The sequence below is a fragment of the Oncorhynchus clarkii genome, chromosome 28 (genome assembly GCF_045791955.1).
Source record: "Oncorhynchus clarkii lewisi isolate Uvic-CL-2024 chromosome 28, UVic_Ocla_1.0, whole genome shotgun sequence".
In the NCBI taxonomy this organism is placed as follows: domain Eukaryota; kingdom Metazoa; phylum Chordata; class Actinopteri; order Salmoniformes; family Salmonidae; genus Oncorhynchus; species Oncorhynchus clarkii.
The window spans coordinates 43234025-43261102 of record NC_092174.1 but is presented as its reverse complement, the minus strand read 5'-3'; the positions used below and the strand labels follow the sequence as shown (position 1 = coordinate 43261102).

Sequence of the window (27078 nt, the reverse complement as noted above, 5' to 3'; positions counted from 1 at the left end):
TTTAAAAGTCAAATTAAAATAAAATAGGATAGAAAACAATAGTGTACCATTTGTTAACTAGCTGTAACAAAATGAAAACTCCCAACTATGGAAAAATCTTTTAATATTGTTTGATATAGTGATTACCTACTTAAATGTAATATGGGGGGGAAAAAAAGGTTTTCAAGGAAGTATCTTATCATCTTTCATGTAAAAAATAATGAATGCAGTTGTACACACATCATTTGATCGCTCTGGCTATGATCCCTATATATACGTATGGACTGTCATTGAGATAACCTTAAAATATAAATACATTATAAAAGATAGATATAAATGTTTGACATGAATGCCCCCAAAACTCTTTACGTAGGTCAATATAACATATGTTTGTAATGTATATTTCTACTCCCCCCCATCTACTTCCACAGGTCCAATGAAATGGTTAAAAGGGGACTAAAGTGTGCAGATGACAGACAACCATTATCAGGCACATTATGTTGCAGTTAGTACTATACACAACCCTTCACCATGGGGGTTTTAATACACCGATCATGCAATAAACTAAATTTAGTGCATAATATATATATATATATAAGAAACTATACACTTCTGATCAAATAATGTGGTCTTTACCATATTAACTCATTAGTTAGAAAAGAACAACAACATTTGTCCTGAAATATCCATTAATAAGAAAATATACTTAAATATACTTTTTTTCATAAATATATATATATTTTTAGCAAATCAAAGCTGCCATTATCCATATTTCTAAACACTCCATATTTATCCATATTTCTAAACACTCCATATTTATCTCTATTCATTTTGTAAAACAAAAACAATCCAACTTCTAAAATGTTATTCAGAGCTGATTGATTGTCATTTACACTTACTGGTTAATGAACCGTTATGACAGAATATATGAAATCACACATTTGTTTATAAGTTTCTTTTTTTTTTGACTCACCTTTCTTTTACTTTGGGTACAGCTTATTATACATTTTTATAGTGGAATCGCCATCTTCAAAATGGCGCCTGGGTTTTCTAAACATTATTAATACACAATATCATATGATTGTTTGATTGACAAAGGGTCTTATATAAATAATAGAAAAGCAATATTTGCATTTTTACCAATGAAATTCCTGGATATTTTCTGCTATAAAAATGTTCATCTTGTACCGAGAGAGTTGTTCCGAGTTATGATACTGTACATGTTGTAAACAAAACAACAACAAAAAAAACACGTTTCCTGAAAACAATATCTCAAAGAAATGTCTCTTCAAATGTTTGTGAGGTGCTAGGTTCCCTATTTGTTTGTGTGGTGCTAAGTTCCCTATTTGTTTGTGAGGTGCTAAGTTCCCTATTTGTTTCTGAGGTGCTAGGTTCCCTATATGTTTGTGAGGTGCTAGGTTCCCTATATGTTTGTGAGGTGCTAGGTTCCCTATATGTTTGTGAGGTGCTAGGTTCCCTATATGTTTGTGAGGTGCTAGGTTCCCTATATGTTTGTGAGGGGCTAGGTTCCCTGAGTTCTAACACTAAGTCTCCCGGCCTTTCTAGCCGTTCTATCTGACCAACGTCACTAGCCGCCCCCGGCCGAGTCACACTGTCGTAAGATGGCGGTGAGGAAGACAGAGTCCCTTCCATGACCCCTACCAGCTCCTCCTCCTCGTCGGGCCCCTTGGGGCCGTAGTGTTCCTTTATCATGGCGGCGATGAGGCCCTCCGTCTCCGGGGCCCTCTCTATGTCCACCACTATGTGCTCCTGCAAGTTCAGGTTGGTCTGAAGGTTCCTCTGTCTGTAAAGGAATGAGGCCTGTTTCATCTGCCGTTTCAACAGGTGGCGTCTGTAACAGCGCTGGATGATGATGGCAGACACGTCTTCCTGCTTGCGGCGTAGGGTCGTAGTGATTGGTTCGTGGGAGATCTTGGACGGGTTGGCCATCATGAACTTCTCCTCCATCTGCTGCTTGAGGGCGTCCATCTCGCCCGACTCGCCCAGCACGCGTTTGGTGAAGGCGAACAGGATGTCCAGGCAGTGGATCTTGTCCCCGCTCACCATCGGCAGGTCCATAGAGATCAGCTTGATTTTGTTAGGCTTGGCGATGCGCAGCGGTTCCGACAGGTTGTCTGCGAAATTCGACAGCTTGGAGAACTCTATGAACTGGGTGGCCTCTGCATCGAACTTCTCCCAAACCTCGTAGAACATCTCGAAGTCGTCCTCACTCAGCGGCTCTGTGCTCTCCTCGGTGGCCACGCTGAAGTTCTCTAGGATGATGGCAATGTACATGTTGACCACGATGAGGAACGATATGATGATGTAGCTGACACAGAAGGCGATTGCCACAGACGGGTTGCCGCAGTTTCCTCGGACATTGGTGCCGGTGTTGACGACGTAGGCTTCACACTCCTCTGGGGAGTTAGACATGATGGGCTCCAGGACGTTGTCCCACCCGGCGGAAGTGCTGATCTGGAACAAGCAGATCATACTATTCCCAAAGGTCTCAAAGTTGAACATGTCATCTATCCCTTCCTTTTTTTTCACGTAAGCGAAGTTGGCCATTCCGAAGATAGCGTATATGAACATTACGAGGAAGAGCAGGAGGCCGATGTTGAACAACGCTGGCATGGACATCATTAAGGCAAACAGTAAAGTCCTTATTCCTTTGGCCCCACGTATTAGTCGAAGTACGCGTCCTATCCTTGCCAGTCTGATGACACGGAACAGAGTCGGAGATACAAAGTACTTCTCAATGATGTCAGCCAGAACGATACCTGCAAGTGTTGAAATCAGAAATGAAGAAACAAAAGACAAAACATCTGATCACCTTTACATGAAATGTACATTTAGGAAAATGTTAGCATAGATCACTTGTCAGAAATATATATATACAGGTTGTTTTGAAGGTTGTTTTTATTCCACCCACCAACGATGGAGAGGATGATAACCACAAAGTCAAAGATGTTCCATCCCACGGTGAAGAAATAGCAACGAAGTGCCACGATCTTCATGAGGCATTCGGTGGTGAAGATGACGATGAAAATCTGTATGGATGAGGAGACAGGACACCATTGCATTATCTTCAGGAACATACAGTGCATTCGGAAAATACCTCTTGAATTTTTCCACATTTTGTTACGTTACAGCCTCATTCTAAGATAAAATTCCTCTTCAGTCTACACACCATAATGAAAATGCAAAAACAGGTTTTTAGAAATTTGTGCAAATTATTATTATTTTTTAAATCTGACAATTTCCGCAGTACTTTATTGAAGCATCTTAGGCAGCGATTACAGCCTTGAGTCTTCTTGGGTATGATGCCTCAAGCTTGGCACACCTGTATTTGGGGAGTTACTCGCCATTCTTCTCTGCAGATCCTCTCAAGCTCTGTCAGGTTGGATGGGGGGAGCGTTGCTGCACAGTTATTTTCAAGTCTCTCCAGAGATGTTAGATCGGGTTCAAGTCCGGGCTCTGGCTGGGTCACTCAAGGACATTCAGAGACTTGAGTGACCCAAAGCCACTCCTGCTTTGTCTTGGCTGTGTGCTTAGGGTCGTTGTTCTGTTGGAAGGTGAACCTTCACCCGAGTCTGAGGTCCTGAGCGCTGTAGAGCAGGTTTTCCTCAAGGACCTCTCTGTACTTTGCTTCATTCAGCTTTCCCTCAATCTTGACTAGTCTCCCAGTTCCTGCTGCTGAAAAACATCCCCACAGCATGATGCTGCCACCACCATGCTTCACCGTTGGGGTGGTGCCAGGTTTCCTCCAGACGTGATGCTGCCACCACCATGCTTCACCGTAGGGATGGTGGCAGGTTTCCTCCAGACGAGACGCTTGGAATTCAGGCCAAGAGTTCAAATCTTGGTTTCATCAGACCAGAGAATCTTGTTTCTCATGGTCTGAGAGTCTTTAGGTGCCTTTTGGCAAACTCCAAGCGGGCTGTCTTGTGCCTTTTACTGAGGAGAGGCTTCCGTCTGGCCACTCTACCATAAAGGCCTGATTGGTGAAGTGCTGCAGAGATGGTTGTCCTTCTGGAAAGTTCTCCCATCTCCACAGAGGACCTCTAGAGTTCTGTCAGAGTGACCATCGGGTTCTTGGTCACCTCCCTGACCAAGGCCCTTCTATCCCAATTGCTCAGTTTGGCCGGGTGGCCAGCTCTAGGAAGAGTCTTGGTGGTTCCAAACTTCTTCCATTTAAGAATAATGCATGCCACTGTGTTCTTGGGGACCTTCAATGCAGCAGAATTGTTTTGGTACCCTTCCCCAGATCTCTGCCTTGACACAATCCTGTCTCAGAGATCTACGGACAAATCCTTCGACCTCATGGCTTGGTTTTTACTCTGACATGCACTGTCAACTGTGGGACCTTATTCTGTATATACAGGTGTGTGCCTTTCCAAATCTTGTCCAATCAATTGAATTTACCACAGGTGGACTCCAATCAAGTTGTAGAAAATTCTCAAGGATGTTCAATGGAAACAGGATGCACATGAGCTCAACTTCCAGTCTCATAGCAAAGGGTCTGAATACTTATGTAAATAAGGTATTTCTGTTTTTTATTTGTAATACATTTGCAAACATTTCTAAAAACCTGTTTTTGCTTTGTCATTATGGGGTATTGTGTGTAGATTGATGAGGAAAAAATATAATTTAATACATTTTAGAATGAGGCTGTAACGTAACAAAATGTGGAAAAAGTCAAGGGGTCTGAATACTTTCCGAATGCACTATATGTACTAGGATAAAAAAGGATAAGTTGTACAGAGCATTCTAGGTATTGTAATACTTTCAGTAGTACATCATGCTACAGGATATGTTGTGCAGGGCATTATGGGTACTGTAGTACTAGTACATCATGCTATCGAACAAAGATGGTGGATAAATTAAGATAGTTCACTCAAGACATTTACCATTGGAGAAAATGGTCAGTTCCTTTCTACTTAACAGGGTGGCACTCCCATAAGACACCAATACAATAGCAGCTGGGTCTGGTCTACATAAACCATTGACTCCATTGAAACAGAAAAAATTAGGGAGTGGGATGTTTCACTTCCTCTTCCGTCTCTGCTACAGACCATTTTGTTGAGGATGGACTATGTGAGTATTATGGGTACAGTAGTACATCACACACAGAGCATTATGGGTACTGTAGTACTAGTACATCATGCTACAGACCAGGTTGATCTTGTTGAGAATGGACTCCATGCGTGCGGACTGATCGTCTGTCTCCACCATCATGGTCACCATGTTGACGATGATCAGCATCATAATGATGATGTCAAAGGCTTGCTTGGATACCAGGTCAAATAAGAAGCCTTGGAGGATATTCTGGAGAGATAGATAGATGAAAAGATGGCATGGATCCATTAACGTTAGCCATGTTGGCTATCCATAAAGTTTTCATCGTTCGAATATCGTTCAGGTTCATTATAAAACAATTTTTGAGTACATATTAGATCCACTGTCATTTTAATCATTTACCTTTATTTAACTATTAACAAATTCTTATTTTCAATGACGGCCTAGGAACAGTGCCTGTTCAGGGGCATAGTTCATCAAAGTTTGTATTTTACCGTAGGTCTTGGTATAGGCTTATCATAGTTGGTATTTTACCGTAGGTCTTGGTATATATAGGCTTATCATAGTTGTTATTTTACCGTAGGTCTCGGTATAGGCTTATCATAGTTGGTATTTTACCGTAGGTCTTGGTATAGGCTTATCATGGTTGGTATTTTACCGTAGGTCTTGGTATAGGCTTATCATAGTTGGTATTTTACCGTAGGTCTTGGTATATATAGGCTTATCATAGTTGGTATTTTACCGTAGGTCTTGGTATAGGCTTATCATAGTTGGTATTTTACCGTAGGTCTTGGTATAGGCTTATCATAGTTGGTATTTTACCGTAAGTCTTGGTATAGGCGTATCATAGTTGGTATTTTACCGTAGGTCTTGGTATAGGCTTATCATAGTTGGTATTTTACCGTAGGTCTTGGTATAGGCTTATCATAGTTGGTATTTTACCGTAAGTCTTGGTATAGGCGTATCATAGTTGGTATTTTACCGTAGGTCTTGGTATAGGCTTATCATAGTTGGTATTTTACCGTAGGTCTTGGTATAGGCTTATCATAGTTGTTATTTTACCGTAGGTCTTGGTATAGGCTTTTCGGGCTTTTTAGAGCCTATTTTCTTCATAGCGTTGTAGTACTTCCGCTGCTCATCAGTCATGAAAATGTCTTGTCCACCTAAGTATAACAAATGCATTCACCATTATTCTTCACTGTTAATGTTGCACATATACATCACAGGTGGTTGATGGCACACTAATTGGGGAGGACTGGCTCGTGGTAATGGCTGGAGCGGAATAGGTGGACTGGCGTCAAACAACATGGTTTACATTCCATTTGCTCTGTTCCAGACATTATTATGAGCTGTCCTCCCCTCAGCAGCCTCCACTGATATTTATACACACAGCTGTTAATGTTGTATATCCATACAGACAGCTGTTAATGTTGTATATATCCATACAGACAGCTGTTAATGTTGTAGATATCCATACAGACAGCTGTTAATGTTGTATATCCATACAGACAGCTGTTAATGTTGTAGATATCCATACAGACAGCTGTTAATGTTGTATATCCATACAGACAGCTGTTAATGTTGTATATATCCATACAGACAGCTGTTAATGTTGTATATATCCATACAGACAGCTGTTAATGTTGTATATCCATACAGACAGCTGTTAATGTTGTATATCCATACAGACAGCTGTTAATATTGTGTATATCCATACAGACAGCTGTTAATGTTGTATATATCTATACAGACAGCTGTTAATGTTGTATATCCATACAGACAGCTGTTAATGTTGTATATATCCATACAGACAGCTGTTCATGTTGTATATATCTATACAGACAGCTGTTAATGTTGTATATCCATACAGACAGCTGTTAATGTTGTATATATCCATACAGACAGCTGTTAATGTTGTATATCCATACAGACAGCTGTTAATGTTGTATATATCCATACAGACAGATGTTCATGTTGTATATCCATACAGACAGCTGTTAATGTTGTATATATCCATACAGACAGCTGTTAATGTTGTATATATCCATACAGACAGCTGTTAATGTTGTAGATATCCATACAGACAGCTGTTAATGTTGTATATATCCATACAGACAGCTGTTCATGTTGTAGATATCCATACAGACAGCTGTTAATGTTGTATATATCCATACAGACAGCTGTTAATGTTGTAGATATCCATACAGACAGATGTTAATGTTGTATATATCTATACAGACAGCTGTTAATGTTGTATATCCATACAGACAGCTGTTAATGTTGTAGATATCCATACAGACAGATGTTAATGTTGTATATATCCATACAGACAGCTGTTAATGTTGTATATATCCATACAGACAGATGTTAATGTTGTATATCCATACAGACAGCTGTTAATGTTGTATATATCCATACAGACAGCTGTTAATGTTGTATATATCCATACAGACAGCTGTTCATGTTGTATATATCCATACAGACAGCTGTTAATGTTGTATATCCATACAGACAGCTGTTAATGTTGTATATCCATACAGACAGCTGTTAATGTTGTAGATATCCATACAGACAGCTGTTAATACAACAGTGTGAAATGAGTAGGTCGAGACATAAAACAACATGTTATGCCAAATATACTTATCTTTCTTTTTTGCTGGTTGAAATTATCAATGATGACGCCGATGAAGAGGTTGAGAGTGAAGAAGGATCCGAAGATGATGAAGATGACAAAGTAGAGGTACATGTAGAGGTTGATCTCCCTGATTGGCTGCTCCTCTACCTGGAAACACACACATTTTTAGTTGAACCCGTTTTCATCTTTATAAATAAAAAGGCAGTCTACTCATTCTATTTACGAGATGAGGAATTTGTCTAGATTTGTGGAAAGAGATTGATACATACGCCACGTGAATCAACAGCTGCGTGCATAACTTCCATCCATCCTTTAAACGTGGCCTTAGAGGCAATTATAGGGTAGATAATAAAAACGTTACGTAATTTATCAACAAACAATAAGAACTACAGCATCCTTTCAACACATAAGTCGCAATAAACAAAAAATGTAAACTGTAAAAAAAAAAAGTATTTTATTTTTAAAAGACGGACCACTTGCAGCAGTGAGAGGTATCCTAGTCCCACGTTGTCGAAGTTGACCTTGACTTTAGTCCAATAAAACTGAGTGTCGTTCATGGCCAGGCACTCTGACTTGTTGTTGACGATGGAAGCATTGTGGATGAACCCTGTCCGGTTCACACATTTACCAAACTTCCCTGCGAACAGGTTGACTCCCATGATGCTGAAGATGAGCCAGAAGATGAGGCAGACCAGCAGGACGTTCATGATGGATGGGATGGCTCCAATCAGTGCGTTCACCACCACCTGGGGATCGAGACAAACACGGGTAGAAGTTGTCTATTACGGAGCACAGACACAGCATATCAATTATGTTTAATGATTAAGGGCTGGAGGTTTTTCCCGACTAAGTGACCAACGTAATACTCCACTGTTAGAGGCTGTCTGTCACTTCAGACAGTTATGATATAGGACCGCCAGTTTTTCCTGACCACGTGACCAGCTTAGGAAAAACTCTGGTCCTTCGCTGATGATAATAACTTGACATAGGCCAACTAGGAGAGTGCAGGGAAAGTAGAACATCTCTAAGACAAGGTTAAAGAACGTCTCACCCGCATTCCCTCGAATCTGGACAGGGCCCTTAGGGGCCTCAGCGCTCGGAGAGTCCTCAGTGATTTGATGGCAGCAAAGTCAGAGTAGCCCAGAGAGTTAGCTACCAGGCTCACCAACGACACCTGGAGAGGACACACAGAGACATTCAATCAGCTCAGACTTAGATGGCCGTACAAACTCCATCATCCCAACATTCAAAGGAGACCTCAGCATCAGTCTTGAACACATTTTGATAAAGATTGTGGGTTTTGCAATTTATTGTATCAAAGAACAAAATAAGTACAAAAAGTATCAAAGTACAAAATATGGGTTCCCCTGTCTGTACGACTCCACCTCACCCCCAATTCCCCACCATTGTCCGCATGCCGATGCAGGACTATGTACGCACACACACACACACACACACACACACACACACACACACACACACACACACACACACACACACACACACACACACACACACACACACACACACACACATTCAAACCTACCACCTAAGTTGTATGATACAATATACTTTCAGTTAAGTCACTGACAACCTTTCATCACATAAAACAAAGCTCTACAGACCTAAATCATTAATCAAATAATTTCTGGAGAGAAAAATATGCAAGAAGAGTAGCGACAGAGTAACAGACAGTGAGACAAGAATTTCAGAGCCAACACTTTAGAGACTGTAACAATGTATTATTTTGGGACATTCTACAGTTAGGAACACAATTAATTAAATTTTGAAAAATTTAGAATTTTTGGGTTTTGTGGCATATTTTTCATTACATTTTTTTAGGAGGGGGGACTTCCACTCTATTCTACATCCAAAATGGACAAAACAGAATGGTATTCCGCTGTTGAATGGCCCGAGGGTGATAGCTGTGATTCAAAATGGCATGATGGATGGTCCATATGGATGACAGGTATTACTGGTAGAATGACTGAAATGGAACAGGGACAAAACACATACAAGTATGCAATATGTACCGTCAATGCACATGCATACATACTCAGCTATATATACATAAGACCTATGTATATATGTGAAATAGAGTGAGGTTTTATAAAGAAGTTTAACAAAATGTTCAATTCTCCTTTTTTAAAATTTAAACTAATGGTATTGCCAAATTTGATTGCCCAATTTGTATTCGTATGATCCAATTAAGTCCGTCATTGCAATTTAGGGCTATTACAGTCCCAATAATTTCTTTATAAAATTATATTTTAATGGATTTCGTCCAATATATCTAAAGAAGATACTCAGAAAATGAAATACGTTCATAAAGTATACGTCTTTGGCTCAATGAAAGTAAACAACAAAACAAACATCAAAAGGCTAGAGAGTTGATATAGAAACCAGAAATAACAAATCATTGTTTAAACAATCATTGGGATCTCCTCCGTTGATCATTTCTGCAATCCAGCCACACATCTAAAAATATTATAATCCTCTCCAACTGTGCTATCCAGCTAGATGCACTGTAGACAGACAGAGACTGAGACAGACGGACAGTATGAATCACCTCAGCTCCAGCTGACTACTGACCACATACAATATATTACAGCATATTGTTGAGATAGAAAAACTACAGCGCCAAACATCAGACAGCTTTTAGCATTGATTGAAATTCTACCGACACTATTTTAAAAACGGTCTGAACAACTTTAATTCAGCCTGTCGATAAACCTACGAGGAACTATAAAATACATTTAGTCCAATAATTGATCTTCTCTAGATAAACCTTAGAATACATGGTAGTGTGTTTCTATATACGATATAAAAGCCAAGGTCCGTTGTGCATTTTTAACTTTCAAGTGGATGGGAGGCGGGGGGTGGGGGGGGGGGGGGGATACATATTTGCTTTAAATACATTTTCTGCTGAAAAGACAATTGTTGTTTAGATTTGAAGAGTAGACGAGACGGTGGCTTTTGATATCTCAATGTGAAGCACTTAGGAGTGAGGAAACATAGAAACTTTATTGATGCAGTAGATTTTCCAACCTGGATCCCAATACTCACCTTTCACCTCACAACTACCACTTACCCTAACAGCTGCTATAGACACGTCTGTGCCGATCTGTGAACCAGCGGGTGAAATCAGAGGAAGCAAGGTAAGGTAAGGGAGATATAACCCCTAGCCCCTATGGCACTGTGGAGTAAGGTAAGGGAGATATAGCCCCTAGAATATTAAGATAATGGAGATATAGCCCCTAGAATATTAAGATAAGGGAGATATAGACCCTAGAATATTAAGATAAGGGAGATATAGACCCTAGAATATTAAGATAAGGGAGATATAACCCCTGGCCCCTATGGCCCTGTGGAGTAAGGTAAGGGAGATTTAACCCCTAGAATATTAAGATAAGGGAGATATAGCCCCTAGAATATTAAGATAAGGGAGATATAGCCCCTAGAATATTAAGATAAGGGAGATATAGACCCTAGAATATTAAGGTAAGGGAGATATAGACCCTAGAATATTAAGATAAGGGAGATATAGCCCCTAGAATATTAAGGTAAGGGAGATATAGCCCCTAGAATACTAAGATAAGGGAGATAGAGACCCTAGAATATTAAGTTAAGGGAGATACAGTTGAAGTCGGAAGTTTACATACACCTTAGCCAAATATATTTAAACTCAGTTTTTCACAATTCCTGACATTTCATCCTAGTAAAAATTCCCTGTCTTAGGTCAGTTAGGATCACCACTTTATTTTAAGAATGTGAAATGTCAGAATAATAGTAGAGATAATTATTTATTTCAGCTTTTATTTCTTTCATCACATTCCCAGTGGGTCAGAAGTTTACATACACTCAATTAGTATTTGGTAGCATTGCCTTTAAATTGTTTAACTTGGGTCTAACGTTTTGGGTAGCCTTCCACAAGCTTCCCACAATAAGTTGGGTGAATTTTGGCCCATTCCTCCTGACAAAGCTGGTGTAACGGAGTCAGGTTGCTCGCACACGCTTTTTCAGTTCTGCCCACACATTTTCTATAGGATTGAGGTCAGGGCTTTGTGTTGGCCACTCTAATACCTTGACTTTGTTGTCCTTAAGTCATTTTGCCACAACTTTGGAAGTATGCTTGGGGTTATTGTCCATTTGGAAGACACGTTTGCGACCAAGCTTTAACTTCCTGACTGATGTCTTGAGATGTTGCTTCAATATATCCACATCATTTTCTGTCCTCATGATGCCATCTATTTTGTGAAGTGCACCAGTCCCTCCTGCAGCAAAGCACCCCCACAGCATGATGCTGCCAACCCCGTGCTTCACGGTTGGGATGGTGTTCTTCGGCTTGCAAGCTTCCCCGTTTTTCCTCCAAACATAACAATGGTCATTATGGCCAAACAATTTTACTTTTGTTTCATCAGACCAGTGGACATTTCATACGATCTTTGTCCCCATGTGCAGTTGCAAACCGTAGTCTGGCTTTTTTTATGGCAGTTTTGGAGCAGTGGCTTCTTCCTTGCTGAGCGACCTTTCAGGTTATGTCGATATAGGACTTGTTTTACTGTGGATATAGATACTTTTGTTGTTCTGGGATTGATTTGCACTTTTCGTACCAAAGTACGTTCTTCTCTAGGAGTCGGAACGCGTCTCTTTCCTGAGCGGTATGACGGTTGTCAAGTCCCATGGTGTTTATACATGCGTACTATTGTTTGTACAGATGAACGTGGTACCTTCAGGCGTTTGGAAATTGCTCCCAAGGATGAACCAGACTTGTGGATGTCTACAATTTTTTTACTGAGGTCTTGGCTGATTTCTTTTGATTTTCCCATGATGTCAAGCAAAGAGGCAGTGAGTTTGAAGGTAGGCCTTGAAATACATCCACAGGTATACCTCCAATTGACTCAAATGATGTCAGTTAGCCTATCAGAAGTTTCTAAAGCCATGACATCATTTTCTGGAATTTTCCAAGCTGTTTAAAGGCACAGCCAACTTAGTGTATGTAAACGTCTGACCCACTGGAATTTTGATAAAGTGAGTTATAAGGGAAATAATCTATCTGTAAACAATTGTTGAAAAAATTACTTGTGTCATGCACAAAGTAGATGTCCTAACCAACTTCCCACAAATTTCCTGTTGACAAACTATAGTTTTGGCGTGGTTGAAAAACAAGTTATAATGACTCCAACCTAAGTGTATGTAAACTTCCGACTTCAACTGTACAGCCCCTAGAATATTAAGGTAAGGGAGATATAGACCCTAGAATATTAAGACAAGGCAGATATAGACCCGAGAATATTAAGATAAGGGAGAATTAGCCACTAGAATATTAAGGTAAACTGTGTGGAAATATGGACCCTAGAATATTAAGATAAGGGAGAATTAGGCACTAGAATATTAAGGTAAACTGTGTGGAAATATGGACCCTGTGGCGCTATCAAGATTATACTCTGTTAAAAATGTGTACTCTGTACATGCATAGAAACAGTATACTATTTATCCCGGTATACTGTTATAATGGCCACAAAAACTCACGTCCACAGGTAGGTACCACGCTGTATAAAATGAATTACCTTCATTTAAGCGGTACCAACGTGCAGTTAATCAGTGACCACAGGTCCTACACAACATAACATATCTGGTAGCAGCCTGCTTATAAGCGAGCCCAAACCAAGCTGGAAATAAGCAGTGTTTATGTCCAATGTCAACCTTGATGAACCAAACTCACTGGAAAATAAGATGAGAGAGTACACCTCGGGTCGGGGCGATAGTTTGAAAAAATATAAGTCTGTACATAACATACAGTAGCTCCCACAACCAGTCTGAAAACCACCCAAACGTTTGTTATATGCATTTAGCTACCTGCACATCTATTCTCACTGTGAATATAAACTGGGCACAAAGTACAAAGTTTAACACTTACATCGACAATGAGGAAGTCCAGCCAACACCAAGCGTTGGTGAAGTACTTCTTGAAGCCGTAGGCAATCCATTTGAGGAACATCTCTAGGACGAATATGTAGGAGAAGACCTTATCAGCGTACTCCAAGATTACCTTCACCACTTTCCTTTTCTCAATGTAGATGTCCTCAAATGCCTAGAGCAGTGCAGGAGTGACAAGAGAGAAACCACAGATTATAACCTCTCAAGCCTTATATAAAACCAATATATTCAGCTATTGTGCTGTAAGAATAGGAATGAGCTGTTTAGTGAAATTGTAAAAAAAAAAATTAAAAAAAATAAAAAAAATAAAAAGTTAAGTAAAGATTACATAATAGAAAGATCTAGAAAGAGACATTGCACGGTTTAAGCCTTTTTTTTATACACTTGCTTTTGATGACACTTGGTATTAAATTAGCACTGTAAATGTGGCACTATGAGCTGACTCTTAATGAGGTCAGAGGTGAAGGTTGAGAGGTCAGGTAAGACTGGGGTAAGAGGTAATTGGTCTCACCAGAGCACAGCTGCTCAGCAGGATCATGAAGATGATAAAAGAGGTCAGAGGTGAAGGTTGAGAGGTCAGGTAAGACTGGGGTAAGAGGTGATTGGTCTCACCAGAGCACAGCTGCTCAGCAGGATCATGAAGATAATAAAAGAGGTCAGAGGTGAAGGTTGAGAGGTCAGGTAAGACTAAGGGGTAAAAGGTGGTTGGTCTCACCAGAGCACCACTGCTCAGCAGGATCATGAAGATAATAAAAGTCTCGAACCAGCTGTGTTCAACAATCTGGTAACAGGTCTTCCTCAGTCTCCACCAGGCCTGACCCAGGCCCCGTGTCGTGTTGATCTCACAGCACTTACAGTGGCGAACACAGACTGAGACACAGAGACAAACAGAAGATGGCGCTGTAGAGATGGATAACTGTCGTCTTACAGGATCCTGACCAATTCTGTTATTTTGTGTTGGTTTTTTGTTGTTGTTTATTTTACGCTGATCTTTTTTTGTACATAGTATTTCTGCCATCAATTTCCTATGACTGAAAACTGCTTTTGGACATCAGAACAGCGATCACTAACCTCGATTTGGATGAAGATTTTTACTTCAACGAGTCGGCAGCTGTGGATGTACTGCACATCCCGTAACCAGGCCCTAATCCCCAGGACTCGAGAGGAAGAGACGGCGTAACAGTGGCAAACGAGTGGGTTCCCTGATGAAACTACGTCGACGAGGAAATAAACCGTCTCTACATTCCATTCTATTGCCGAACGTACAATCGCTAAAGAACAAACTGTACAAGCTCTGTTTGAGACTATCCCATCAACGGGACCTGAAGAAGTGCAATATCCTATGTTTCTCGGCATCAAGGCTGAACAAGAACATGGACAAAATACTCTGGCTGTTTTCTCTATGAATCATCAAGACCGAACGGAAGCTTCGGGTAACATTAAGGGGGAGGTGTGTGTCGCTTTGTTAACAACAGCTCGTGCGCGATCTCTAATGTTAAGGTAGAGTACCTCATGATAAGCTGTAGACCACGATCTCTAATATTAAGGTGGTCTCGAGGTTTTGCTCGCCTGAGGTAGAGTACTTCATGATAAGCTGTAGACCACGGTCTCTAATATTAAGGTGGTCTCGAGGTTTTGCTCGCCTGAGGTAGAGTACTTCATGATAAGCTGTAGACCACGGTCTCTAATATTAAGGTGGTCTCAAGGTTTTGCTCGCCTGAGGTAGAGTACCTCATGATAAGCTGTAGACCACGATCTCTAATATTAAGGTGGTCTCGAGGTATTACTCACCTGAGGTAGAGTACCTCATGATAAGCTGTAGACCACCATCTCTAATATTAAGGTGGTCTCGAGGTATTACTCACCTGAGGTAGAGTACCTCATGATAAGCTGTAGACCACGGTCTCTAATATTAAGGTGGTCTCAAGGTTTTGCTCGCCTGAGGTAGAGTACCTCATGATAAGCTGTAGACCACGATCTCTAATATTAAGGTGGTCTCGAGGTATTACTCACCTGAGGTAGAGTACCTCATGATAAGCTGTAGACCACGATCTCTAATATTAAGGTGGTCTCGAGGTATTACTCACCTGAGGTAGAGTACCCTATGATAAGCTGTAGACCACACTATTTACCAAGAGAGTTTTCATCTATATTTTTCATAGCTTTCTATTTACTACCACAAACAGAGACACAAAGACCGCACTCAATGAGCTGTATAAGGCCATAAGCAAACAAGAGAATGCTCATCCAGAAGCAGTGCTCCTAGTGGCCGATGATTTTAATGAAGGGAAATTGAAATCTGTCTTAATTAATTTTTACCAGCATGACCTTACTCCACACACAGAAACGCATGCAAAGCTCTCCCTCGCCTTACATTTGTCAACTCTGACCTTAACTAAATCCTCCTGATTCCTGCTTACAAGAAAAAAACTCAATCAGGAAGTACCAGTGATGCACTCAACACAGAAGTGGTCAGATGTAGCAGATGCTACGTTACAGGACTGTTTAGCTAGCACAGACTGGAAGTGCATCGATGACATCGTTCCCACAGGGAACGTATATACATGTCCCAACCAGAAGCCATGGATAACAGGAAACATCCGCACAGAAATAAAGGCTAGAGCTACCACTTTCAAGGAGCGGGACACTAATGCGGACACTTATATGAAAGCCCGCTACAACCTCCAACGAGCCATCAAACAATCAAAACATCAATACGGGACTAAAATCAAATCCTACTCCGCCAGCTCTGACGCTCATCAGATGTGGTAAGGCTTGCAAACTATCACGGATTACAAAGGGAAACCCAGCCACGAGCTGTGCAGTGATGATAGCCTACCAGACAAGCTAAATTCTTTCTATGCTCGCTTCGAGGCAAGCAACACTGAACCGTGCATGAGAGCACCAGCTATTCTGGATGACTGTGTGATCTCGCTCTCCCTAGCCAATGTGAGTAAGACCTATAAACAGGTTAACATTCACAAGGCCGCGGGGCCAGATGGATTACCAGGATGCGTACTCAGAGCATGCTCTGACCAGCTGGTAAGTGTCTTCACTGATATTTTCAACCTCTTCCTGACCGAGGCTGTAATATCTACATGTTTGAAGCAGACCACCATAGTCCCTTCACCCAAGAATGCCAAGGTAAATTGTCTAAATGACTATCGCCCCGTAGCATTCACATCTGTAGCCATGAAATATTTTGAAAGGCTGGTCATGGCTCACAAACAGATCCACAGATGACACAATCTCAATCGCACTCCACACTGCCCTTTCCCACCTGGACAAGAGGAACACCTACGTGGGAATGCTGTTCATTGACTAAGGACCCTGGTACTGAACACCTCCTGAACACCTCCAACTGGATCCGGCACTTCCTGATGAGTTGCCCTCAAGTGGTGGGGACCCATCAGCTGAATCTCAACGATGCTTAGTCCCCTCCTGTACTCCCTGTTCCCCTACGACTGCGTGGCAGCGCATGACTTTAGGCTTGCCATAACAAATGGGTTGACATTTCAGCTTTTCATTTTTTATTCATTTGTAGAAATTTAGAAAAACTATTATACCACTTTGACAATATGGGGTATGTGTGTATGTGTAGGCCAAATATTTATACATTTTAAATTCAGGCTGTAAAAATTTAAGGGGTGTGAATTATTTCTGAAGGCACTGTATGAACAGTGCATATCTACCCGCTGCACATCAATACTGGTACCTGTGTATATAGCCAACTTTTTGCTACTCATAGTTAAGTAATTTAGCAGATGCTCTTATCCAAATTGACTTACTAGCACAATTAGGGTTAAGTGTGTTGCTCAAGGGCACATCAACAGATTTGTCAACTCAGGGATTCGAACCAACAACCTTTCGGTTACTGGCATAACGCTTTTAACCGCTAGGCTACCCTGCCGCCCCTTATTGTTTTTCTATGATTTCTCTTTTATTCTCTCTGTTGGGAATGGCTTCTCCATCCAGGAAGCAATTCACTGTTAGTCTACAGTCGTGGCCAAAAGTTTTGAGAATGACACAAATATACATTTTCACAAAGTTTGCTGCTTCAGTGTCTCTAGATATTTTGTCAGATGTTACTATGGAATTCTGAAGTATAATTACAAGCATTTCATAAGTGTCAAAGGCTTTTATTGACAATCACATGAAGTTGATGCAAAGAGTCAATATTTGCAGTGTTGACCCTTCTTTATCAAGACCTCTGCAATCCGCCCTGGCATGCTGTCAATTAACTTCTGGGCTACATCCTGAATGATGGCAGCCCATTCTTGCATATTCAATGCTTGGAGTTTGACATAATTTGTGGGGTTTTGTTTGTCCACCCCCGCCTCTTGAGGATTGACCACAAGTTCTCAATGGGATTAAGGTCTGGGGCGTTTTCTGGCCATGGACCCAAAATATCGATGTTTTGTTCCCCGAGCCTTATGGCAAACTTTTGCCTTATGGCAAGGTGCTCCATCATGCTGAAAAAGGCATTGTTTGTCACCAAACTGTTCCTGGATGGTTGGGAGAAGTTGCTCTCGGAGGATGTGTTGATACCATTCTTTATTCATGGCTGTGTTCTTAAGCAAAATTGTGAGTGAGCCCACTCCCTTGGCTGAGAAGCAACCCCACACATGAATGGTCTCAAGATGCTTTACTGTTGGCATGACACAGGACTGATGGTAGGGCTCACCTTGTCTTCTCCGGACAAGATTTTTTCCGGATGCCCTAAATAATCGGAGAGGGGATTCCTCTGAAAAAATGACTTTACCCCAGTCCTCAGCAGTCCAATCCCTGTACCTTTTGCAGAATATCTTTCTGTCCCTGATGTTTTTCCTGGAGAGAAGTGGCTTCTTTGCTGCCCTTTTGACACCAGGCCATCCTCCAAAAGTCTTTGTCTCACTGTGCATGCAGATGCACTCACACCTGCCTGCTGCCATTCCTGAGCAAGCTCTGTACTGGTGGTGCCTCGATCCCGCAGCTGAATCAACTTTAGGAGAAGGTCCTGGCGCTTGCTGGACTTTCTTGGGCGCCCCGAAGCCTTCTTCACAACAATTGAACCGCTCTCCTTGAAGTTCTTGATGATCCGATAAATGGGTGATTTAGGTACAATCTTACTGGCAGCAATATCTTTGCCTGTGAAGCCCTTTTTGTGCAAAGCAATGATGACGGCACGTGTTTCCTTGCAGGTCACTATGGTTGACAGAGGAAGAACAATGTTTCCAAGCACCACCCTCCTTTTGAAGCTTCCAGTCTGTTATTCGAACTCAATCAGCATGACAGAGTGATCTCCAGCCTTGTCCTCATCAACACGCACACCTGTGTTTTTGGGGGGATTCAGTACATTCGCATGGCAAAGAGGGACTTGGCAGTTAATTGCAATTCATCTGATCACTCTTCATAACATTCTGGAGGATATGCAAATTGCCATCATACAAACTGAGGCAGCAGACTTTGTGAAAATTAATATTTGTGTAATTCTCAAAACTTTTGGCCACAACTGTACACCTGTTGTTTACCAAGCATGTGTCAAATACAAATAGATTTGATACTTTAATAGATTAAATGTCTTTAAAAATATATTTTTGCTTGGGTGCTGCAACACAGACTGAGGCAGAGAGAAACAGATATACTTTAATAAATCACTTAACTCAGACAGACAGACAGACAGACAGACAGACAGACAGACAGACAGACAGACAGACAGCTAATCATGAGGATCTTGCATACAGTAGCTACGTACATTCAGGGAAACATTCATCTGGCTCCATAACATCGTCAGCCGTCTCAGAGAAGTCATCCTCTTCCTCCCCTGGCTTCCGCAAGTCCACCGTGCTGCCTTCTGATAGGCTCACTTTTTCCTGCAACACAGGAACAAGGAAGTCACACCAGGAAGTCACGTCACACCATATTCATTCCTGTTTGTCCATCCCCATAGAAAGTGCTAACATATTCATCAGACTCGAGATACTTCTCGGCACACTAAGAAACGTAAACACACCCAATCTCTCAACTGCATTAGTGAGTACTGTTTATAAAACAGCCCAGTCACATAGGCCTGTTTGAACGATGTATTAATAACATTAATCTGTGACATTTCTGTGACATAAAGTGCACACATCAATCATTGAGTCGACACATACATTTCAACCGTTAAATGGTCAGAGTTGACTTCCTGAACAACGTAATTCTATGTCTCCGATCTGTCATCCAGACCTAGGTTCAAGTATCATTCCAAATACTTTATCTGGGCTTGATTGAGTTTGATTGGCTTAATAGACAAACATAATAGCCTCAAAATGTCAAACCCCGCCCATCTGGCACTCCAGACAGGGCTAAAATAAACGCTGGAAGTATTTGAAAGTTAGGGTTCAGAGTTCAGGCTGTGCTGTGCTGTAATCTAATGCTACAGTTACAGTTCAGAGTTCAGGCTGTTCTGTAATCTAATGCTACAGTAAGTGTTCAGAGTTCAGGTTGTGCTGTGCTGTAATCTAATGCTACATTAAGGGTTCAGAGTTCAGGCTGTGCTGTGATCTAATGCTACATTAAGGGTTCAGAGTTCAGGCTGTGCTGTAATCTAATGCTACATTAAGGGTTCAGAGTTCAGGCTGTGCTGTAATCTACTGCTACAGTAAGGGTTCAGAGTTCAGGCTGTGCTGTAATCTACTGCTACAGTAAGGGTTCAGAGTTCAGGCTGTGCTGTAATCTAATGCTACAGTAAGGGTTCAGAGTTCAGGCTGTGCTGTGCTGTAATCTAATGCTACAGTAAGGGTTCAGAGTTCAGGCCGTGCTGTAATCTAATGCTACATTAAGGGTTCAGAGTTCAGGCTGTGCTGTAATCTACTGCTACAGTAAGGGTTCAGAGTTCAGGCTGTGCTGTAATCTAATGCTACAGTAAGGTTTCGGGGATCAGGTTGTGACGTGACCTCTGCCTTCCTATCACCAGGAAGTCTTAGTCCAGGTTTGATGAGATTTCACTGTGTGGTAATGGAAACATATTTCACACGCGTTAGTGGGATTATTGGGACAGAGGTGCTGCTGCAATCCAATAAAACGAAAGTGTAATCCAGCATTAAAGAATGTGTGTGTGTGTGTGTGTGTGTGTGTGTGTGTGTGTGTGTGTGTGTGTGTGTGTGTGAGAGAGAGAGAACTGGAGACACAGGATTATTGTCGGTATCATTCTTAGGGCTGAAAGAGGAACAGAGAGAATCTGCTCTGGCAGCATTTAGATAGAATCAGTGTTATACTATGGTCAATAGTAAAGGATCAGAGATGATCACTTCACCAACATCAGTACACACACACACACACACACACACACACACACACAAAGTGTGAAAAAATATATATATATAAAAATAAAACCATTTGTTTCTAACTACAGACTTGCTGCTTAAAATCAAACTGCTGGTCATTTTTTGGTGTGTTTTAAAGTCCTTCACGTGTGAAGCACATCCTTTTTTTTTACTACAGAGTGCACTGCTGATAAACTACTGATGTCAGATAAACTACTGATGTCAGATAAACTACTGATGTCAGATAAACTGCCAATGTCAGATAAATTGCCAGATAAACTGCTGATGTCAGATAACTGCTGATGTCAGATAACTGCCAGATAAACTGCTGATGTCAGATAACTGCTGATGTCAGATAAACTGCCTGATAAACTGCTGATGTCAGATAAACTACTGATGTCAGATAAACTGCCAATGTCAGATAAACTGCCAGATAAACTGCTGATGTCAGATAACTGCCAGATAAACTGCTGATGTCAGATAACTGCTGATGTCAGATAACTGCCAGATAAACTGCTGATGTCAGATAACTGCTGATGTCAGATAAACTGCCTGATAAACTGCTGATGTCAGATAAACTACTGATGTCAGATAAACTGCCAGATAAACTGCTGATGTCAGATAAACTACTGATGTCAGATAAACTGCCAGATAAACTGCTGATGCCAGATGAACTGCTGATGCCAGATGAACTGCTGATTCCAGATAAACTGCTGACGTCAGATAAACTGCCAGATAAACTGTCAGATAACTGCTGATGTCAGATAAACTGCCAGATAAACTGCTGACGTCAGATAAACTGCTGATGTCAGATAAACTGCTGACGTCAGATAAACTGCTGACGTCAGATAAACTGCTGATGTCAGATAAACTGCTGACGTCAGATAAACTGCAGATGTCAGATAACTGCCAGATAAACTGCTGATGTCAGATAACTGCTGATGTCAGATAAACTGCCTGATAAACTGCTGATGTCAGATAAACTACTGATGTCAGATAAACTGCCAGATAAACTGCTGATGTCAGATAAACTGCTGACGTCAAATAAACTGCTGATGTCAGATAACTGCTGATGTCAGATAACTGCTGACGTCAGATAACTGCTGATGTCAGATAACTGCTGATGTCAGATAAACTGCTGATGTCAGATAAACTGCTGACGTCAGATAAACTGCTGATGTCAGATAAACTGCTGACGTCAGATAAACTGCTGACGTCAGATAAACTGCTGACGTCAGATAAACTGCTGATGTCAGATAAACTGCTGACGTCAGATAAACTGCTGATGTCAGATAAACTGCTGATGTCAGATAACTGCTGATGTCAGATAAACTGCCAGATAAACTGCTGATGTCAGATAAACTGCTGACGTCAAATAAACTGCTGATGTCAGATAACTGCTGATGTCAGATAACTGCTGACGTCAGATAACTGCTGATGCCAGATAACTGCTGATGTCAGATAACTGCTGATGTCAGATAAACTGCTGACGTCAGATAACTGCTGATGTCAGATAAACTGCTGACGTCAGATAAACTGCTGATGTCAGATATGTCAGATAAACTGCCAGATAAACTGCTGATGCCAAATAAACTGCTAGATAAACTGCTGATGTCAGATAAACTGCTGATGTCAGATAAACTGCTGACGTCAGATAAACTGCTGACGTCAGATAAACTGCTGATGTCAGATAAACTGCTGACGTCAGATAAACTGCTGATGTCAGATAACTGCTGATGTCAGATAACTGCTGATGTCAGATAAACTGCCAGATAAACTGCTGATGTCAGGTAAACTGCTGACGTCAAATAAACTGCTGATGTCAGATAACTGCTGATGTCAGATAACTGCTGACGTCAGATAACTGCTGATGCCAGATAACTGCTGATGTCAGATAACTGCTGATGTCAGATAAACTGCTGATGTCAGATAACTGCTGATGTCAGATAAACTGCCAGATAAACTGCTGATGCCAAATAAACTGCTAGATAAACTGCTGATGTCAGATAAACTGCCAGATAAACTGCTGATGTCAGATAAACTGCTGATGTCAGATTACTGCTGATGTCAGATAAACTGCTGATGTCAGATAACTGCTGATGTCAGATAAACTGCCAGATAAACTGCTGATTTCAGATAAACTGCTGATGTCAGATAAACTGCTGATGTCAGATAACTGCTGATGTCAGATAACTGCTTATGTCAGATAAACTGCTGACGTCAGATAAACTGCTGATGTCAGATAACTGCTGACGTCAGATAAACTGCTGATGTCAGATAAACTGCTGATGTCAGATAAACTGCTGATGCCAGGTGAACTGCTAGATGCCAGATAGGCTGCTAGATGCCAGATAGGCTGCTAGATGCCAGATAGGCTGCTAGATGCCAGATAAACTGCTGACGTCAGATAAACTGCTGATGTCAGATAAACTGCTGACGTCAGATAAACTGCTGATGTCAGATAAACTGCTGATGTCAGATAACTGCTGATGTCAGATAAACTGCTGACGTCAGATAAACTGCTGATGTCAGATAACTGCTGATGTCAGATAAACTGCCAGATAAACTGCTGATGCCAAATAAACTGCTAGATAAACTGCTGATGTCAGATAAACTGCCAGATAAACTGCTGATGTCAGATAAACTGCTGATGTCAGATTACTGCTGATGTCAGATAAACTGCTGATGTCAGATAACTGCTGATGTCAGATAAACTGCCTGATAAACTGCTGATGTCAGATAAACTACTGATGTCAGATAAACTGCCAGATAAACTGCTGATGTCAGATAAACTGCTGACGTCAAATAAACTGCTGATGTCAGATAACTGCTGATGTCAGATAACTGCTGACGTCAGATAACTGCTGATGTCAGATAACTGCTGATGTCAGATAAACTGCTGATGTCAGATAAACTGCTGACGTCAGATAAACTGCTGATGTCAGATAAACTGCTGACGTCAGATAAACTGCTGACGTCAGATAAACTGCTGACGTCAGATAAACTGCTGATGTCAGATAAACTGCTGACGTCAGATAAACTGCTGATGTCAGATAAACTGCTGATGTCAGATAACTGCTGATGTCAGATAAACTGCCAGATAAACTGCTGATGTCAGATAAACTGCTGACGTCAAATAAACTGCTGATGTCAGATAACTGCTGATGTCAGATAACTGCTGACGTCAGATAACTGCTGATGCCAGATAACTGCTGATGTCAGATAACTGCTGATGTCAGATAAACTGCTGACGTCAGATAACTGCTGATGTCAGATAAACTGCTGACGTCAGATAAACTGCTGATGTCAGATATGTCAGATAAACTGCCAGATAAACTGCTGATGCCAAATAAACTGCTAGATAAACTGCTGATGTCAGATAAACTGCTGATGTCAGATAAACTGCTGACGTCAGATAAACTGCTGACGTCAGATAAACTGCTGATGTCAGATAAACTGCTGACGTCAGATAAACTGCTGATGTCAGATAACTGCTGATGTCAGATAACTGCTGATGTCAGATAAACTGCCAGATAAACTGCTGATGTCAGATAAACTGCTGACGTCAAATAAACTGCTGATGTCAGATAACTGCTGATGTCAGATAACTGCTGACGTCAGATAACTGCTGATGCCAGATAACTGCTGATGTCAGATAAACTGCTGACGTCAGATAAACTGCTGATGTCAGATAAACTGCTGATGTCAGATAACTGCTGATGTCAGCTAAACTGCTGACGTCAGATAAACTGCTGATGTCAGATAACTGCTGATGTCAGATAAACTGCCAGATAAACTGCTGATGCCAAATAAACTGCTAGATAAACTGCTGATGTCAGATAAACTGCCAGATAAACTGCTGATGTCAGATAAACTGCTGATGTCAGATTACTGCTGATGTCAGATAAACTGCTGATGTCAGATAACTGCTGATGTCAGATAAACTGCCAGATAAACTGCTGATTTCAGATAAACTGCTGATGTCAGATAAACTGCTGATGTCAGATAACTGCTGATGTCAGATAACTGCTGACGTCAGATAACTGCTGATGTCAGATAAACTGCTGATGTCAGATAAACTGCTGATGCCAGGTGAACTGCTAGATGCCAGATAGGCTGCTAGATTCCAGATAGGCTGCTAGATGCCAGATAGGCTGCTAGATGCCAGATAAACTGCTGACGTCAGATAAACTGCTGATGTCAGATAAACTGCTGACGTCAGATAAACTGCTGATGTCAGATAAACTGCTGATGTCAGATAACTGCTGATGTCAGATAAACTGCTGACGTCAGATAAACTGCTGATGTCAGATAACTGCTGATGTCAGATAAACTGCCAGATAAACTGCTGATGCCAAATAAACTGCTAGATAAACTGCTGATGTCAGATAAACTGCCAGATAAACTGCTGATGTCAGATAAACTGCTGATGTCAGATTACTGCTGATGTCAGATAAACTGCTGATGTCAGATAACTGCTGATGTCAGATAAACTGCCTGATAAACTGCTGATGTCAGATAAACTACTGATGTCAGATAAACTGCCAGATAAACTGCTGATGTCAGATAAACTGCTGACGTCAGATAAACTGCTGATGTCAGATAAACTGCTGACGTCAGATAAACTGCTGACGTCAGATAAACTGCTGACGTCAGATAAACTGCTGATGTCAGATAAACTGCTGACGTCAGATAAACTGCTGATGTCAGATAAACTGCTGATGTCAGATAACTGCTGATGTCAGATAAACTGCCAGATAAACTGCTGATGTCAGATAAACTGCTGACGTCAAATAAACTGCTGATGTCAGATAACTGCTGATGTCAGATAACTGCTGACGTCAGATAACTGCTGATGTCAGATAACTGCTGATGTCAGATAACTGCTGATGTCAGATAAACTGCTGACGTCAGATAACTGCTGATGTCAGATAAACTGCTGACGTCAGATAAACTGCTGATGTCAGATATGTCAGATAAACTGCCAGATAAACTGCTGATGCCAAATAAACTGCTAGATAAACTGCTGATGTCAGATAAACTGCTGATGTCAGATAAACTGCTGACGTCAGATAAACTGCTGACGTCAGATAAACTGCTGATGTCAGATAACTGCTGATGTCAGATAACTGCTGACGTCAGATAACTGCTGATGCCAGATAACTGCTGATGTCAGATAAACTGCCAGATAAACTGCTGATGTCAGATAAACTGCTGACGTCAAATAAACTGCTGATGTCAGATAACTGCTGATGTCAGATAACTGCTGACGTCAGATAACTGCTGATGCCAGATAACTGCTGATGTCAGATAACTGCTGATGTCAGATAAACTGCTGACGTCAGATAAACTGCTGATGTCAGATAAACTGCTGATGTCAGATAACTGCTGATGTCAGATAAACTGCTGACGTCAGATAAACTGCTGATGTCAGATAACTGCTGATGTCAGATAAACTGCCAGATAAACTGCTGATGCCAAATAAACTGCTAGATAAACTGCTGATGTCAGATAAACTGCTGATGTCAGATAAACTGCTGACGTCAGATAAACTGCTGACGTCAGATAAACTGCTGATGTCAGATAACTGCTGATGTCAGATAACTGCTGACGTCAGATAACTGCTGATGCCAGATAACTGCTGATGTCAGATAAACTGCCAGATAAACTGCTGATGTCAGATAAACTGCTGACGTCAAATAAACTGCTGATGTCAGATAACTGCTGATGTCAGATAACTGCTGACGTCAGATAACTGCTGATGCCAGATAACTGCTGATGTCAGATAACTGCTGATGTCAGATAAACTGCTGACGTCAGATAAACTGCTGATGTCAGATAAACTGCTGATGTCAGATAACTGCTGATGTCAGATAAACTGCTGACGTCAGATAAACTGCTGATGTCAGATAACTGCTGATGTCAGATAAACTGCCAGATAAACTGCTGATGCCAAATAAACTGCTAGATAAACTGCTGATGTCAGATAAACTGCCAGATAAACTGCTGATGTCAGATAAACTGCTGATGTCAGATTACTGCTGATGTCAGATAAACTGCTGATGTCAGATAACTGCTGATGTCAGATAAACTGCCAGATAAACTGCTGATTTCAGATAAACTGCTGATGTCAGATAAACTGCTGATGTCAGATAACTG

The 27078-nt window shown here is 41.2% G+C and overlaps 1 protein-coding gene across 1 annotated transcript in view; it reads right to left on the bottom strand.

Annotated features, from left to right (window-relative positions):
• Nucleotides 1-804: 804 nt before the first annotated feature.
• The window catches only part of LOC139387528 (sodium channel protein type 3 subunit alpha-like), a 133790-nt gene continuing 107516 nt past the window's right edge, over nt 805-27078 (bottom strand). Inside the window, exons 18-29 of the mRNA XM_071133818.1 lie at nt 19368-19485; nt 14349-14503; nt 13614-13787; nt 10791-10817; nt 8745-8867; nt 8167-8439; nt 7963-8016; nt 7699-7840; nt 6121-6221; nt 5155-5307; nt 2912-3029; nt 805-2759 (exon numbers count right to left, since the gene is read on the bottom strand). Of these exons, the coding sequence (XP_070989919.1) occupies nt 1252-2759; nt 2912-3029; nt 5155-5307; nt 6121-6221; nt 7699-7840; nt 7963-8016; nt 8167-8439; nt 8745-8867; nt 10791-10817; nt 13614-13787; nt 14349-14503; nt 19368-19485 (2946 nt within the window). The 3' untranslated portion in view covers nt 805-1251. The remainder of the gene's footprint in view (nt 2760-2911; nt 3030-5154; nt 5308-6120; nt 6222-7698; nt 7841-7962; nt 8017-8166; nt 8440-8744; nt 8868-10790; nt 10818-13613; nt 13788-14348; nt 14504-19367; nt 19486-27078) is intronic.